The sequence below is a fragment of the Myodes glareolus genome, chromosome 6 (genome assembly GCF_982192425.1).
Source record: "Myodes glareolus chromosome 6, mMyoGla1.1, whole genome shotgun sequence".
NCBI lineage: Eukaryota > Metazoa > Chordata > Mammalia > Rodentia > Cricetidae > Myodes > Myodes glareolus.
This window is the reverse complement of record NC_142031.1, coordinates 21,876,581-21,894,052: the sequence shown is the minus strand read 5'-3', so window position 1 is coordinate 21,894,052 and position 17,472 is coordinate 21,876,581. Positions and strand designations below refer to the sequence as shown.

Here is a 17,472-nt window from a genome sequence, read left to right as displayed (position 1 = left end):
TAGGACTAGCCTACAAGCATGCACCACCGCACATGTCTTTGTTGCTTGCATCACCTGTTCTGTATGGATGATGCTACATAAATTTAAACACATGTATTCTATTAGAGACATTCTGCCAACAGACTATTTTACAAACTTCCTGTTAGGAATTTTAGACTCATGACCTTTGAGTCTGGAGAAATAACAGCACTCACTTATAGGAGAGATGACATCAGGATCCTAAGGAGTTCACCTTTCATGTTGGCTTGGTTGCTTTTCCTTTCTCTGGAACCACATGATGGAATGGCCCTGAAGCTACTGTAATGGTACTTCTGTTTTAATTCTCATAGAGTCACTCAGAATTCTCATATTAAATGAGAAAAAAATTAGAACCTGTCTTTGGCTAATATTTGATAGTGACCAAAAGCTTGCTTGTACTGAAACATGGTCAAGTTGAACAGAGTAACAACAGGATTCAAAAACAAGCACAATGGGGCCCTGTAGAGGTTTGTAAAGATTTTACATTGCCCTCACTTTCTTCCCTCATTTCTGTCTTTTTTCATTTCAGGCAGGGACGGAGCTGAACAGTAATTAACAGAGCTGCATTAACTCTCCCATGCTAGACACATAAGCCATACATGAGAAAGGCATCAGTCAACACTTCCAAGACACCATCATGTGCTGGACATACTTCATGACTGCTGTGGTAGACTTCCTTGCATGTCACTCATGATGTATTCCAGACACAGAAACATGGCTGGCCATATGATCAAGAGGAAGTGACTGGAACTCAGTCTCAGAGTCCACAAAGCTACACTCTGAGTCAATGGCAGGTCACTGGGAGAATTTGAAATAGTCTATTTGGGATCACAATTCTCAACATTTGTAATAAAATTTTATTAAGAATATTTGGTAGTAAAGAAACAGAACCAAGAGGGCACTGAAATTAATGACCCTGTCTTTGTCAAGCACATTGGGTGCTCTGTCCTGTTAAGGTGGCATTTCTACTTTATGCAGTCTTCATAATTCAAGTTCAACACAGAAGTGCTGTTTGTGTCTCAGATGATGAGAACTCTGCAGGTGTTAACAAGGACAGTTCCCAGGGACACTCTCACACAGCAGTGGGAACGGCAGTGAGCTCTGTGATGCACAGTTCGTGGTTTACATGAATGCCCATGTGCAAGGGAGCCTCACAAAGGACAGAGAACCATGACACTGAGAAAGCAATAGGACAATGGGGACAAAGGGTGTCTTCCGAGGTTGGGGTGAGCTGACGTAGAGGATTCCAATGGAGAAACATAAATTGAGCTCAACTGGTTATGTATTCCCAAGGTGATAACATTGGTTAAGATTCATGGTCCAGGCTGCCTGTGGTGAGGGGTCTATTGCTTTTTCCTGAAAAGGTTTACACTGTGCTTTTTTACCACATAAGATGAATCAGAAGAGCAAGCTGTACACTTACACTAACATTAGAAACATCTTCTTCTCTGAGACAAGCATTGGGATCTCAGGCAACAGTGTCCTTCTCCTCTTCCATGTCCTCACATTCAGTAGTGAGCACAAGCCCAGACTCACTGACTTGCCCATTGGCTTCTTGGCTGTAATCCACCTACTGATGCTGCTGGTTGCAAGCATCATAGCTACTGATATTTTCATGTTTCATCAAGGATGGGACAACATCACATGTAAATCTCTAATCTTCCTATACAGATTTTTAAGGGGTCTCTCTGTTTGTGCCACCTGCTGGCTGAGTGTGCTCCAGGCCATCACTCTCAGCCCCAGAAACTCCTGCTTAGCAAAGTTCAAAAGGAAATTTTCCCCAGGTCACAACTTGTGGTCCTTGTTTGCCCTTTGTTCTGTCTATTCATCCATTGCCACTTACCTTTTCATTTCCATGGTTAAGTCCCCTAATGTGACCTCAGACCACCTACTGTATATGACTGAATCATGCTCTCTCGTACATTTCAGTTTCCCAATGAAATACATAATGTCTACATTGTTCATCTTCAGGGACGTTTCTGTTATGGGTTTCATGATCCTCTCCAGCGGGTACATGCTGATTCTCCTGTGCAGACACAAGAAGCAGGTCCAGCATCTTCACAGCACCAACTCTTCTCTAAAATCATCACCAGAGCAGAGGGCCTCCCGGACCATCCTGCTGCTCTTGTGCTTCTTTCTGCTCATGAGTATCTTGGATAGTTTTATGACATTCTCAAGGCATATGTTCAAAGATGATCCAAAATTCTACTTGACCCAGATTCTTGTGGGCCATAGCTATGCCACTGTCAGTCCATTTGTGTTCATCAGCACTGAAAAGGATATAATTGGCCTTTTTTTATCTATGTGTGCGAAGACAGTGACTATTTGATGTGTGGGTAAAAAGACTTGTTATGCAAAAGCAATGACCAGAGTGTAATATCGCAACTTACACAAAGAAGTAGGTTTTGGCCATGCATAAACACCTGTAACAAAAGGATATAGAGTTAGGAGGATCCCCAGGTTCTGGTACTCAATAGGCAGGATGTGGTGTTAGTGAGAGACTTAGTCTATATGGATAAGAAAGTGAGAGAAAGAGAAGGACGCCTGCAATATGAATTCTAATTGTTATTAATAATTAAACCCAGATGCATATACAAAGACTAATGCTGAAGACCAGAGAAACAGGGTGCCAGTCATTAGAGAGCTTTTTTTCGTATACCAATACTCAAACTGAGTGGGTGATCCTTCCCTCAGACTGCATCTCCAGACTGCCTCTGTCTTCACCAAACCATAGACTTTAGTACAGAGGCAAACGTAATCAAAAATTTTTTTAAAGTATTTATACTTGAATCTTCTAATATGTCATATAAGTAATTGATGAGCTTCCCATTGATCTATTGGCTCTATTTCACATATTATTGCTTCTGATCACCGCAGTCATAGCTGCAGACATTGTTTTTCCTGGCAAGGACAGGAACATTATATGTAAATTCCTTGTCTACTTGAACAGAATTTATGGGGCCTCTCCCTGTGTACCACTAGCCTGCTTAGAGTCTTTCAGGCTGTCATCCTCAGTCCCAGAAGCTCCTGTTAAGCAAAGTCAAGCACAAATCTCCCTGTCACATCTCATTGCTCTTCTACCCATGAGTTTCTTTTATGGGTCCATTGACCATCACCTCTTAGTGTCTATTACGACCATACACATTTTGATCTTGGGTAACTATATGTATGGTACCCAATTCTAGGATCTTTTATCCATGAGCTATGTCATGTGAAGTATGTTTTCCACAGTGCTGGCACTCAGAGAGGCCTTTCTTATTAGTCTCATGGCCTTCTCCAGTGGGTACATGCTAATTCTCCTGTGTAGTCACAAGAAGCTGTCCCGGCATCTTCACAGCACCAGACTTTCTCCAAAATCATCTCCAGAGATAAGGGACACCCTGACCACCCTGCTGTTCTTCAGCATCTTTGTGCTGATGTCCTTCGTGGACAGCATTGTCTCCTGGTCAAGAACTATGTTCCTGGATAATTAAACATTTTAATGCATCCAACCCTTTGTAGTACATAGCTTTGCAGCTGTCAGTCCATTGATGTTTATGAGCACAGAAAAACATATAGATTTTTGATGTCCCTGTGTGAGTGGCTGATAAATGTCTCAATATTAAATGTTTGCACGTTCCTTTAAGAAGAGCCAATGTGATAGCATTAGAGCTCTCAGTCATGGCATAGTGTCCATGTGCTTTTGTGTACATGAAAATATTAAGTTGATTTTTTTCTATTACAATTATTAACTTTAAGCTACGTGTTAGCAAAAATATGCAACAGAAAGTTAAACCACATGCACTTGGAGATGTGGTAAGACTTATATCTTATATCATACATGTAAGATACATGATATATAACATTGTATGGTATCTATCTATCTTTCTCTATATATGAATTTATATACGCATAACAATAAGTCTTTTTTAATTTAATTATTTATTAAACTTTCCACCACTTCCCTGCCTCCCTTTTCCCTCCTCAACCCCACCACTACCTCCTCCTTCTCCCTCCCTCTCTTCACCTCCCCCTCCCTCTCTAGTCTTAAGAGCATTCAGGATTCCTTGCCCCCTGGGAAGTCTAAGGTCCTATCCCATCCATACAGGTCTTTAAAGGTGAACATCCAAACAATCAATGGTCCTGCAGAGTTAGTCCATGCAGTAGAATTAAATCACAATGCCACTGTCCTTGGCTTCTCAGTCAGCCTTAGTTGCCAGCCACGTTCAGAGTGTCCATTTTGATCACATGCTCCATCGCTCCCAGTCCAGCTGGCATTGGTGAGCTCCCATTAGATCAGTCCCACCATCTCAGTGGGTGGATGCACCCCTTGTGATCCTGACTTCCTTGCTCACGTTCTTCCTCCTTCTGCTCCTCATTTGGACCTAGGGAGTTAAGTCCAGTGCTCCAAAGTGGGACTTTTTCTCTATCTCCATCCATCGCCAGATGAAGGTTCTATGGTGATATGCAAAATAATCATCAGTATGGTTACAGGACGAGGCAAGTCCAAGAACCCTCTCCTCTGCTTCCCAGGGAAAAATCTGAGGATCTCTCCTTGTAGCTGGGTCCCCCTCTAGAATCAAGTCTCTTGCAAAACCTAAAATGTCTCCCTTAGTTGAGATAATTACTTTCCTGCACCCATATGAATCCTTCCTCCATCCCACCATTCCCATTCCCCCAAACTTTCCTGAATCCTCCCCTTATCCCTTCTCTCTATGCTACTCCCCTTACATCCACCCCCAACCCACCCCCCGTGCCCCCAAGTTTGCCTGGCAATCTTGTCTACTTCCAATATCCAGGAGGATAACTATATGATTTTCTACAGGTTCACTTTCTTATTTAGCTTCTCTAGGATCACAAATTATAGGCTCAAAGACCTTTAATTATGGCTAGAATCCACTTATGAGTGAGTACATGACATATTACTCTTTTTGGGACTGGGTTACCTGACTCAGCAAAGCATTTTCTATTTCCATCCATTTTCATGCAAAATTCAAGACGTCATTGTTTTTTACTGATGAGTAAAACTCTAATGTGTATATGTTCCACACCTTCTTTAACCATTCTTCTATTGAGGGGCACCTAGGTTGTTTCCATATTCTGGCTATTACAAATAGTGCAGCTATGAATATAGTTGAACAAATGCTTTTGTAGTATGACTGGGCATCTCTTGGGAATATGCCCAAGAGTGGAATTGCTGGGTCCTGAGGGAGGTTGACTCCCAGTTTCCTGAGAAACCACCACACTGATTTTCACAGTGGCTGCACAAGTTTGCATTCTCACCAACAATGGATGAGTGTTCCCCTCACTCCACATCCTCTCCAGCATAGGCTACCATTGGTGTTTTTAAGTTTAGCTATTCTGACAGGTGTAAGATGGTATCTCAAAGCTGTTTTGATTTGCATTTCACTGATCGCTAAGGAGGTTGAGCATGACCTTAAGTGTCTTTTGGCCATTCGAAGATCTTCTGTTGAGAATTCAGTGCCCCATTTTTTAATTGGGTTAATTAGAGTTTTAGTGTCTAGTTTCTTGAGTTCTTTGTATATTTTGGAGATCAGACCTTTGCTTGATGAGGGGTTGGTGAAGATCTTCTCCCAGTCCGAAGGTAGTCTTTTTGTCTTACTGACAGTGTCCTTTGCTTTACAGAAGCTTCTCAGTTCCAGGAGGTCCCATTTATTCATTGTTTCTCTTATTATCTGTGCTACTGGAGTTCTACTTAGGAAGTGGCCTCCTGTGCCTATATCTTGTAGACTACTTCCCACTTTCTCTTCTATCACGTTCAAAGTGGACAGATTGATGTTGATGTCTTTAATCCATTTGGACTTGAGTTTTGTGCATGGCGATAAATATGGATCTACTTTCATTCTTCTACAGGTTGACATCGAGTTATGCCAGCACCATTTGTTAAAGATGCTTTCTTTCTTCCATTGTATGCCTTTAGCTCCTTTGTCGAAAATTAGGTGTTCATAGGTTTGTGGGTTAATATCTGGGTCTTCTATTCGATTCCATAGGTCGACTTCTCTGTTCTTATGCCAATACCAAGCTGTTTTCAATACTGTAGCTCTGTAATAGAGTTTGAAGTCAGGGATGGTAATGCCTCCAGAAGTTCCTTTATTGTATAAGATTGTTTTGGCTATCCTGGCTTTTTTGTTTTGCCATATAAACTTGATTGTTGTTCTCTCAAGGTCTGTGAAGAAGTTTGATGGGATTTTGATGGGGATTGCATTGAATCTATAGATTGCTTTTGGTAGAATTGCCATTTTTACTATGTTGATTCTCCCAATACAGGAGCTGGGGAGGTCTTTCCATTTTCTGGTATCCTCCTCATTTTTTTCTTCAAAGACTTAAAGTTATTGTCAAATAGGTCTTTCACTTCCTTGGTTAGAGTAACCCCAAGATATTTTATGCTATTTGTGGCTATCGTGAAAGATGATGTTTCTCTGATTTCTCTCTCTGCTTCTTTATCCTTTGTGTATAGGAGGGCAACCGATTTTTTGGAGTTGATCTTGTATCCTGCCACATTACTAAAGGTGTTTATAAGCTGTAGGAGTTCTTTGGTAGAGTTTTTAGGGTTGCTTATGTACACTATCATATCGTCTGCAAATAATGAAAGTTTAACTTCATCCTTTTCAATTCGAATCCCCTTGATCTCCTTATGTTGTCTTATTGATATTGCTAGAACTTCAACCACTATATTAAAGAGGTATGGAGAGAGTGGACAGCCTTGTCGTGTTCCTGATTTTAGTGGAAAGGATTTGAGTTTCTCTCCATTCAATTTGATGTTAGTTGTCGGCTTGCTGTATATTGCTTTTATTATATTTAGGTATGATCCTTGTATCCCCAGTCTCTCCAACACCTTTATCATAAATGGGTGTTGAATTTTGTCAAATGCTTTTTCAGCATCCAATGAAATGATCATATGATTTTTTTCTTTCACTTTATTTATATGATGGATTACATTGATAAACTTGCGTATGTTTAACCAGCCCTGCATCTCTGGGATGAAGCCCACTTGATCATAATGGATAATTTTTCTAATGTATTCTTGGATTCGGTTTGCCAGTATTTTATTGAGTTTTTTTGCGTCAATGTTCATGAGTGATATTGGTCTGTAATTCTCTTTCCTGGTTGTGTCTTTGTGTGGTTTTGATATCAGTGTAACTGTAGCTTCATAAAAAGAGTTTGGCAATGATTCTTCTGTTTCTATATTGTGAAATACATTAAGGAGTATAGGTATTAGCTTTTCCTGGAAGTTCCGGTAGAATTCTGCATTGAAACCATCTGGTCCTGGGCTTTTTTTGATAGGGAGATTTTTAATAACAGCTTCTAATTCTGAGTAGATGTCTATCTTTGTGGTTGAGGTGTGTTTCTTGTAAACAGAAGAATGTTGAATCCTGGATCCTGTTTTCATATCCAATCTCTAAGTCTGTACCTTTTTTTTTATAAAAGTTTTATAAAAAACTTTTTTTATAAAAAGTGTACCTTTTTTATAGGTGAATTGAGTCCATTGATATTAAGTGATATTAATGATCAGTGGTTGTTGACTCCGGTTATTTTTTTTGGGGTGGGGTGTAGTGGAGTGTATGTTTTTCCCTTCTTTGAGTTGTGCTTGTGAGGGGTCACTAGATGTCTGAGTTATTGTAGGCGGTGTTGGGAATGTTGGATTCCTTGGGTTGTGATTTGCCTTCTAATACTTTCTGTAAGGCTGGATTTGTAGCTATGTAATGTTTAAATTTGTTTTTATCCTGGAATATTTTGTTTTCTCCGTTGATAGTGAACGATAGCTTGGCTGGGTATAGTAGTCTGGGTTTGCATCCATGGTCTCTTAGTTTCTGCAGTACCTCTATCCAGGACCTTCTGGGTTTCATGGTTTCCATAGAGAAGTCTGGTGTAAATCTGATAGGTTTACCTTTATAAGTTACTTGATCTTTTTTCCTTTGCAGCTCTTAACATTTTCTCTTTAATCTGAATGTTTTGTGTTTTGATTATTATATGGCGAGGGGATTTTTTTTTGATCTAGCCTATTTGGTGTTCTGTATGCTTCTTGAACCTTCATAGGGATATCGTTCTTTAGGTTGGGGAAGTTTTCTTCTATAATTTTGTTGAATATATTTTCTGGGCCTTTGATCTGCAATTCTTCTCCTTCTTCTACCCCTAGTATTCTTAGATTTGGTTTTTTTATTGTGTCCCACATTTCCTGAAAGTTTTGTGATGAGAATTTGTTGGATTTGCTGTTTTCTTTGGTCAGAGCATTTAATTTCTCTATGGTGTCCTCAGAGTCTGATATTCTTTCTTCTATCTCTTTTATTCTGTTGGTTATGCTTGTTTCTGAAGTCTTTGTTCGTTTACCTAGGTTTTCCATAGCCAGCCGGCCTTCGGCTTGTGATTTCTTCATTGATTCCATTTCAGTTTTCAAATCTTGAACTGTTTCCATTACCTGTTTTATTGTTTTTTCTTGGTTTCCCAGAATTTCATTTATGGATTTACTCATTTCTTCAAACTTTTTGGTATATTTCTCTTCCATTTCTTTACTCATTTCCTCAATCTTTTTGTTATACTTATCTTCCATTTCTTTACGGCAGATTTTCACCTCCTGTTTAAGTTCCTCTATTATTTTCATAAAGATCTGCTTAGAGTTGATTTCTTCTATTTCTTCTGGAGTAGGGTGTTCAATTCTTCTAGTTTCGTGATCCCTGGATTCTGGAGATGTCATGTTGCCTTTCAGGTTGTTGGAGGAATTCTTGCATTGGTGCCTGCCCATCTCCTCCTCTCTGGATGAAACTCCTCAGCACTCTCTGGATAGAACTCCTCAACACTCTCTGGATAGGACTCCTCAGCACTCTCTGGATAGGACTCCTCAGCACTCTCTGGATAGAGCTCCTCAGCACTGCAGCAGGGATAGCTGGTATTTCCAGGACCCAGGAGATTAAAGGGCAGTAGCAGTGGGGGTGGGTAAGGGTCCTGTGGAACACCAAAGACCCTGCTGCAGAAGCTGAAGGGGGGAGGGGCAGTGCTCTCTTCCGGGACAGAGCACCCAGGCGAGAATCCTCTCACCTCTCTGGATAGATCTTCTTAGCACTGCAGCAGGGATAGTTGGTATTTCCAGGACACAGGAGACAAAAGGGCGGCAGCAGTGGGGGCAGGAAGGGGTCTCGTGGAACACCGAAGACCCTGCCGCAGAAGCTACAGAGGGAGGGGCTGTGCTCTCTTCCGGGACAGAGCACCCAGGCGAGCACCCACTCTTCTCTCTGGATAGATCTTTTCAGCACTGCAGCAGGCATAGCTGGTATTTCCAGGACCCAGGAGACAAAAGGGCCGGTGTTCTCATTTTTAACAACTAAGTAAACTAGGGACACCTAGGTTGTTTCCAAGTAATGGCTATAAGATATAAAGCTGCTATGAACATAGTTGAGCAAATGTTCTTGTGGTACAATGAGCATCCTTTGGGTGTATTCCCAAGGGCAGTAGAGCTGGGTCTTGTGGTAGGTGCTTCTCAGTTTTCTGAGGAACCACCCCTGACTTCCAAAGTGGATGTATAACTTTGTACTCCCACCAGCAATGGAGGAGGATTCCCCTGCTCCACCTCTGTAGTATTGAGCAGCAGCGAACAGCTTCCTGCCTGGCTCCCAGCTGCCCGGCTAGCTTAACCCCCAAAATAATCACACGGAAATTGTATTAATTTAAACTATGCCTGGCCCATTAGTTCTAACCTCTTATTGGATAACTCTTACATATTTGTTTAACCCATATCTAGTCATCTGTGTATCAACATGGGGTTGTGGCTTACCGGGAAAGATTTAGCATGTCTGACCTGGCGGCTGGCTCCATGGCAACTCTATTTTGCTCTGCCTTCCTTCCCCCACCATTCTGTTCTGTCTACTCTGCCTATCTAAGTTTTGCCCTATCAAAAGGCCGAGGCAGTTTTCTTTATTCAATCAAAGAAAGCACCACATAGAAGAAGACCCTCCTACACCACACATCTTCTCTAGTATGAGCTGTCGCTTGTGATTATGATCTTGGCCATTCTGACAGGTATAAGGTGGAATCTTAGAGTCATTTTGACTTGTGTTTCCCTGATGGCTAAGGATGTTGAAGTCTCCATAGGTGTTTCTTGGCCATTTGAGATTCTTCTGTTGAGATTCTCTGTTTAGATCTGTACCCCACTTGTTAATGTGGTTACTTGGATTGTTGATATCTAGTTTCTTGAGTTCTTTATACAGTTTGGAAATCAGCCCAATGAACATGATAGAACTAATCTCAAACTCATTGGCACAGGAGACAACTTCCTCATGAGGATACAAGTGGCACAGGTGCTAAGATGGACAATTAGGAAATGGAACCTCATGAACTTGAAAAGTTTCTGTAATGCAAAAGACACCTTCAATAGGGTTAAACGGCTGCCACAGAACAGGAAAAGTCTCCAGCAAACCATCATTTGACCGAGGACTGATTTCCAAACTTTACTCCCATCTTGAATTCTGAAATAGATTTCAGAAATCAGAGAACAAAGAATCAACAATACTTGGAAACCAGGTACTCCATGGGAGGACTGACACAGGAACAGGATCTTAGTCTACATGATGGAAGAGGACCCTCGAAGCCATGGGATGTCATGTGACACCCATATCTTCACAACCCAGAGACGCAACACAGAGAATGAAATTGGTATGAACTAAATCTAAGGAGTAAAATGAGCAAAGTTAGGGTTGTCTTTTTGGTGAAAACTTTCTACTCCATGGGAAAATTGACCCATGGGGAGGCTGCTTGTTATTTATTTAGAGACAGAATCCTTTTATGACAGAGAAATTATAGGAGGCCCAGTAGGGCAACATCCCAAAACACTTCATGGTGATGCAATTGGTCCAAATTTAGTCTAAGGAGTTAGTGAGAAAACTTAGGGTTGTTGATTTGGTGCCTATTTTCTGATCCATCCTTAAAGTGTGGGAAAGCAGCTCAGTAGCTTGTGCACAGCCCTCCCCAGATGCCTATTATCCAGCACAGAGTCAGTACTGTGACAGTCAGGCATGGTGCTCCACTGGGATACCACATTTCCGTGCTCCGCACTGGGAACTTGTCAACATCGACACACACTAAAATTACAAACGGCAGAGATGCATTAAAACCCCCACTATCTAAGTCTGTTAAGGATCTCCTCAGGCTGAATCCTTCCCTGCCACGCACATCTGGGTCAGTGCTCTGCACACAGGTGCAGACTCAGAAGGTGGTCGGGTCCCAGGCAGGCTGTGGGAGAAGGAGCAGTGAATTTTTAATGTAAATATTCATGTTGACCGTGTCAGCATTCATATTATATGTGTGTGCTTTTACAAGCATATCATCAGAGAATTGGCATTTTTTCACATTTTAATTATAAATCCTTTTAGCATTTGTGACTGTCATATCCCAAATACGAGTATTATAAGTGACTTTTGAAGATTGGGTAATCAAAAGTAATTTTGGGATCTTTTGAAGTGAGTCCCAGACGAATTTCATATCTTAGAGAATATTCTCTTATTGCTACAAGGCATCTCTATGTTTTCTTGTTATATTTGTGTCCCTCAATTCACCTTCAGAAGTTACCAACTTGTGGTGCTGGTGCATGCCGAGACTTTAGAAGTTAAGAAATGTCAGCGAGGGATCATGGAGATGAGACTGCTGACAACGGAACACCCAGCACACAGAGAATATGATGATCTCTCTGGACCCTGAGGAACCAGGAATTGGTAAGTGCAGAGCTTGTGGAAAGCAATCTTTATGTTCTATTAGTTGAAATAAAAATCACTTCCAATTCCTCTGCTAGGGGAAATTCATGCCCCTTCCTCTTTTCAGAGAAGCCAATGGGACAGACTGTCTCATCCATTTCCTTTGCTCAATGCATAGCTTCCATGTTTTTCCAAACTGCACTTTTTTCTAGAGCGATAAAGCCATACCTCCATACTTTTATTGTTACTCACAGTACAAGAGAAAAGGAGGACAAAACCACTTAGGGAGAAATCCGGTCTCAGCTATGACTGTGTGAGGAGGGTCAGGAAGGCAGGTTCTTCTGCAGCTCATGTGAGTTTCCCAGAGCTGAAAGCGGTGTCTGTGGTCAAGCTCTGCAGATTTCTCTCTCTCATCTTAAAGGAAAGCTGCTCTACTTCAATTTCTGGAGGGGTATGCAAACAATTAGTGAGCATTTTGGCTACAGGTTTGAGTCCTAGAAAAGCCAATAAACATTTCAATTACAAAAATAAGTGTGAGGTCTAATTTCGGCAGTTTTGCAGAAATAGCTGTTATTTCTTACCCCAAATATTTTTCGTGATTTTGCTTATCCTATTACTGATGCTGAATTACTTCATGGCCTCTCTGAACACAGAGCTGGCATCTGCTTGGTGATGGTTTTCCTTTCCTGATACATCAACCTCTCTCTAGTGTAGTTCCAGCTTTGCAGGTCGAACTGTGCACCACACAGAAGGTACTGCTCTCCCCTCCTCCTAAGCCCACATGTAGGAGGCAGGAGCAGTTTCCCTTTCCAAACCACACCATGTATTTTGTATTGTCTTACAGCAGGGGTGAGAATGATGACCACATTCTAAAGGTGTGTTGCTGCATTTTGATCATAGTGTACACCTGAGATTGTGTTAATTAAATGAAAACCTTACGTCAGGAGGTGGATCCAGTGGCTAGTTGACAGGAATTAGCCATAGAGGGTAAAGAGGTAGGGCATTTGTAAAATCAGAAGATTTAAATTTAGATAAAAACAGGAAAGGTGAGCTGTATGCAGATGACAAAACTGAGGGCACAGTTTTATAAAATTAAGGGTGGACAGGTATCCCTCAGCCCTGACATAAACCATGCTCTGTTAGCTTTCAACTCCAGATGAGGGGTGTGCTGTTTATATGCTATAGAGAAGGAAGCAGCCATTACTCCTGACTCTCTTCCCCCTGGATGCAGTGCACACAGAGGGCTCTATGCACCCAGCATGAACTATGGACTACAAAGGTATCTTCTTTCCTTTCCACTATCTACTTCATTCCAGATCACAAGTTCAGGTCATTGTCCTGACCTCTGGTCACGGGTTGGAGGCCTATTTGATGATGTCATCAATCTCAGGTTGTCTATGATTTGGGTAAAGACAGAATGATGCAGTATCTGCAGTCATGGCTTCTTGGCTCTGTTCAGTACAGGGAGGGGATTCTAGCTGTGTTGCCCTGGGCAGTTGAAGCCTTCACAGCCATTTCTAGGAGAAAATACCCAGGAATCTTCTGGAGATTTCTTCATCCCAGTGTGTTTTATTTTTCTCTTTTTATCTTAAGCCTCTCCGCCTTCTTCCCTTATATGGTCTTTTCACATGGTACCTATTTCACAAAGCCCCATCATTGGTTTTCTTAAACCCTTCTATTCAGAATACCAACCCTTTCTCTTTGCATGATACAATAGGCCATCCCATCGCCATCCCAGAATATTCCCTTTCAAGTTCCATGTTTGAGAATTGCCTCTTAAATCACCATGCTGAGGTCATAGAATATCTGTTGTGTCTGCTGACCACAAAGACCATGCCGAGCTGGGTAGATGCGGACTGAAGTGCCTGATCTGGAATCGTAGGACAGGCTATGAGAGTTTGTTTCCTGAAGGATGCACAATTCAGAGAATGCTCTCTGTGTCAGTGACACATTAGCCAAGATGGCAGCATCTTTCTTTGCAGGACTTACTTTGTAATATATAAAGAATTTGACACCATGCATTCTTTGATGTAGAAATTGAATGGATGCAATAGGGTGTCCTGCAAAATGTGGATGTAGTGTGTAACTAGAGGGAGTTGTGTGTCCCCTGGCAAACTGGTACCCATCATTACAGGAAACCATGTCCCCTGTGCTTTGTAGAATGGAAGAGAACTTTCTCTTGGTGCTGTGGAATTCAACCTCCAGTAAAGCTCCTCCAGTTGTTTCAAAGCAGGGTTCTCTGAAGCCAAGAGTTGAGAATATCACTGAGGGATCAAGGCCTCTGCACCTGCCTTGCTTTCTGAAGAACTTAAGGTTTCAGGACAGTGGTTTCTGAAGTGACAGTGAACATGAGGTTTTATAGGTAATGAGACACAGCACACAGGAGTTTGACAATGAGATGTCTGTATAAGATAAAGGTTTTATCTCTCCATCTTCTCTTTCTTGCTCTTCTCTTTGTTCTTTATTCTTTTATGAACTAAAAAGAGCTCAGTAAGAACTGGGTATTCTTCAGTAATACCATGCTACATACCAAGGATAAAATGTATGTTTCAGATTTCCTTGGCTTTAGATTTTTATTTTATTTGATTATTTGTTTTTCTTTATATATGTATTGTAAATAAATGATTGTTTTTTCTACATGTACACCGTACATCAAAATCAGGTGTCAGATCCCATGGGGTTAAAGCTAAAGACAGTTGTGAGCCACTATGTGGCTACTGGAAATTGAACTCACGACTTCTGGTAGAGTGGCCAGTGCTCTAAATCGCTGAGCAATCTCTACTGCCCAGAATTTTAGCTTATTTTTAGTTCCGTGTGTGTGTGTGTGTCTTCACACATGTCTGCAGAAAATTATTTTCTTCTCTTTACTTGGGAAAATTGATCTTTTTTGTCCTTTCCTTCTTCTCTATTGACTGGGACCTGAGAAATACCTTTATATGTTATAGGAACAATCACAATTAAATGGAAATAATTTAATAAAACTATTAAGCCAAGATGCTATTGCTATATAGAATACCCAGTCTATTTATCTGGCAAATTAATTAACTCTTCTTGTGATACTATAGAATTTTTACATTTGGATATTCTCTTTAAAAAATATTTTCATCAATTACTCATCACAATTCAGAATTTTTAAATGAACATGTATGTTTATGGATTTTAATATGTTTTCTTCTCCTTAATACCACATGTTCCAGTCACATGGTCTAAATTATTATACAATAGCTTCATCTTATAACCTTAACTTTTAAAATGATATTTCTTTTAATGCCATCTCACTGGACAAACTATAAAATGTTAGTGCTCTCATGTGTGCTAGAAAAACATTGTAGAGTTGGTTCTCTCTCTAGTTTCCCATGGGTGCTGAGGATTGTCTCATGATGAAGCTTTCATATCCACCGTCTAAAGTTGTGATCCTCCTGTCTCCACCCCTTAGGACTAGCCTACCAGCATGCACCACCACACATGTCTTTGTTGGTTGCATCACCTGTTTTGTATGGATGATGCTACATGAATTTAAACACATGTATTCTATTAGAGACATTCTGCCAACAGACTATTTTACAAACTTCCTGTTAGGAATTTTAGACTCATGACCTTTGAGTCTGGAGAAATAACAGCACTCACTTACAGGAGAGATGACATCAGGATCCTAAGGAGTTCACCTTTCATGTTGGCTTGGGTGCTTTCCTTTCTCTGGAACCACATGATAGAATGGCCCTGAAGCTACTGTAATGGTACTTCTGTTTGAATTCTCATAGAGTCACTCAGAATTCTCATATTAAATGAGAAAAAAATTAGAACCTGTCTTTGGCTAATATTTGATAGTGACCAAAAGCTTGCTTGTACTGAAACATGGTCAAGTTGAACAGAGTAACAACAGGATTCAAAAACAAGCACAATGGGGCCCTGTAGAGGTTTGTAAAGATTTTACATTGCCCTCACTTTCTTCCCTCATTTCTGTCTTTTTCCTTTCAGGCAAGGACGGAGCTGAACAGCCATTAACAGAACAGTATTGACTCTCCATTACTAAACACATAAAGCATACATGAGAAGGGCAACAGACAACATTTCGAAGAGACCATAATGTGCTGGACATACTTCATGACTGGTGTGGTAGACTTCCTTGCATGTCAGTCATGATGTATTCCAGACACAGGAACATGGATGGCCACATGATCAAGAGGAGGTGACTGGAACTCAGCCTCAGAGTCCACAAAGCTACACTCTGAGACAATGGCAGGTCACTGGGAGAATTTGAAATAGTCTATTTGGGATCACAATTCTCAACATTTGGAATAAAACTTTATTAAGAATATTTGGTAGTAAAGGAACAGAAACAAGAGGGCACTGAAATTAATGACCCTCTCCTTGTCAAGCACATTGGGTGTTCTGTCCTGTTAAGGTGGCATTTCTACTTTATGCAATCTTCATAATTCAAGTTCAACAGAAGTGCTGTTTGTGTCCCAGATGATGAGAACTCTGCAGGTGTTAACAAGGACAGTTCCCAGGGATGCTCTCACACAGCAGTGGGGACAGCAGTGTGCTCTGTGATGCACAGTTGTTGGTTTACATGAATGCCCATGGGCAAGGGAGCTCACAAAGGACAGAGAACCATGACACTGGGAAAGCTCTAGGACAATGGGGACAAAGGGTGTCTTCTGAGGTTGGGGTGAGCTGACGTAGAGGATTCCAATGGAGAAGCATAAAGTGAGCTCAACTGTTTATGTATTCCCAAGGTGATAGCATTGGTTAAGATTCACGCTCCAGGCTGTCTGTGGTGAGGGGTCTATTGCTTTTTCCTGAAAAGGTTTACACTGTGCTTTTTTACCACATAAGATGAATCAGAAGAGCAAGCTGTCCACTTACACTAACATTAGAAACATCTTCTTCTTTGAGACAAGCATTGGGATCTCAGGCAACAGTGTCCTTCTCCTCTTCCATGTCCTTACACTCAGTAGTGAGCACAAGCCCAGACTCACTGACTTGCCCATTGGCTTCTTGGCGGTAATCCACCTACTGATGCTGCTTGTTGCAAGCATCATAGCTACTGATATTTTCATGTTTTATCAAGGATGGGACGACATCACATGTAAATCTCTAATCTTCTTATACAGATTTTTAAGGGGTCTCTCTGTTTGTGCCACCTGCTGGCTGAGTGTGCTCCAAGCCATCACTCTCAGCCCCAGAAACTCCTGCTTAGCAAAGTTCAAAAGGAAATTTTCCCCAGGTCACAACTTGTGGTCCTTGTTTGCCCTTTGTTCTGTCTATTCATCTATTTCCAATTATCTTTTCATCTCCATGGTTAAGACCCCTAATGTGACCTCAGATCACCTACTGTATATGACTGAATCATGCTCTCTCGTACATTTCAGTTTCCCAATGAAATACATAATGTCTACATTTTCCATCTTCAGGGACGTTTCCTTTATGGGTTTCATGATCCTCTCCAGCGGGTACATGCTGATTCTCCTGTGCAGACACAAGAAGCAGGTCCAGCATCTTCACAGCACCAACTCTTCTCTAAAATCATCACCAGAGCAGAGGGCCTCCCGGACCATCCTGCTGCTCTTGTGCTTCTTTCTGCTCATGAGTATCTTGGATAGTTTTATGACATTCTCAAGGCATATGTTCAAAGATGATCCAATATTCTACTTGACCCAGATTCTTGTGGGCCATAGCTATGCCACTGTCAGTCCATTTGTGTTCATCAGCACTGAAAAGGATATAATTGGCCTTTTCTTTTCTATGTGTGCGAAGACAGTGACTATTTGAT

The 17,472-nt window shown here is 41.2% G+C and overlaps 2 protein-coding genes and 1 pseudogene across 2 annotated transcripts; all 3 read left to right on the top strand.

The window, feature by feature from the left end:
• The first annotated feature begins 1,411 nt into the window (after positions 1 to 1,411).
• Positions 1,412 to 2,347, top strand: LOC148121680 (vomeronasal type-1 receptor 48-like). Its single transcript, XM_087906701.1, has one exon. It carries the CDS (start codon positions 1,412 to 1,414, stop codon positions 2,345 to 2,347), a length of 936 nt encoding a protein of 311 aa, XP_087762827.1.
• Positions 2,348 to 2,529: 182 nt separating this feature from the next.
• On the top strand, positions 2,530 to 3,643 carry LOC146894152 (vomeronasal type-1 receptor 94-like; annotated as a pseudogene).
• Positions 3,644 to 16,089: 12,446 nt separating this feature from the next.
• LOC148121679 (vomeronasal type-1 receptor 48-like) lies at positions 16,090 to 17,471 on the top strand. Its single transcript, XM_087906700.1, has one exon. It carries the CDS (start codon positions 16,536 to 16,538, stop codon positions 17,469 to 17,471), a length of 936 nt encoding a protein of 311 aa, XP_087762826.1. The 5' UTR covers positions 16,090 to 16,535.
• The last annotated feature ends 1 nt before the right edge of the window (position 17,472 follows it).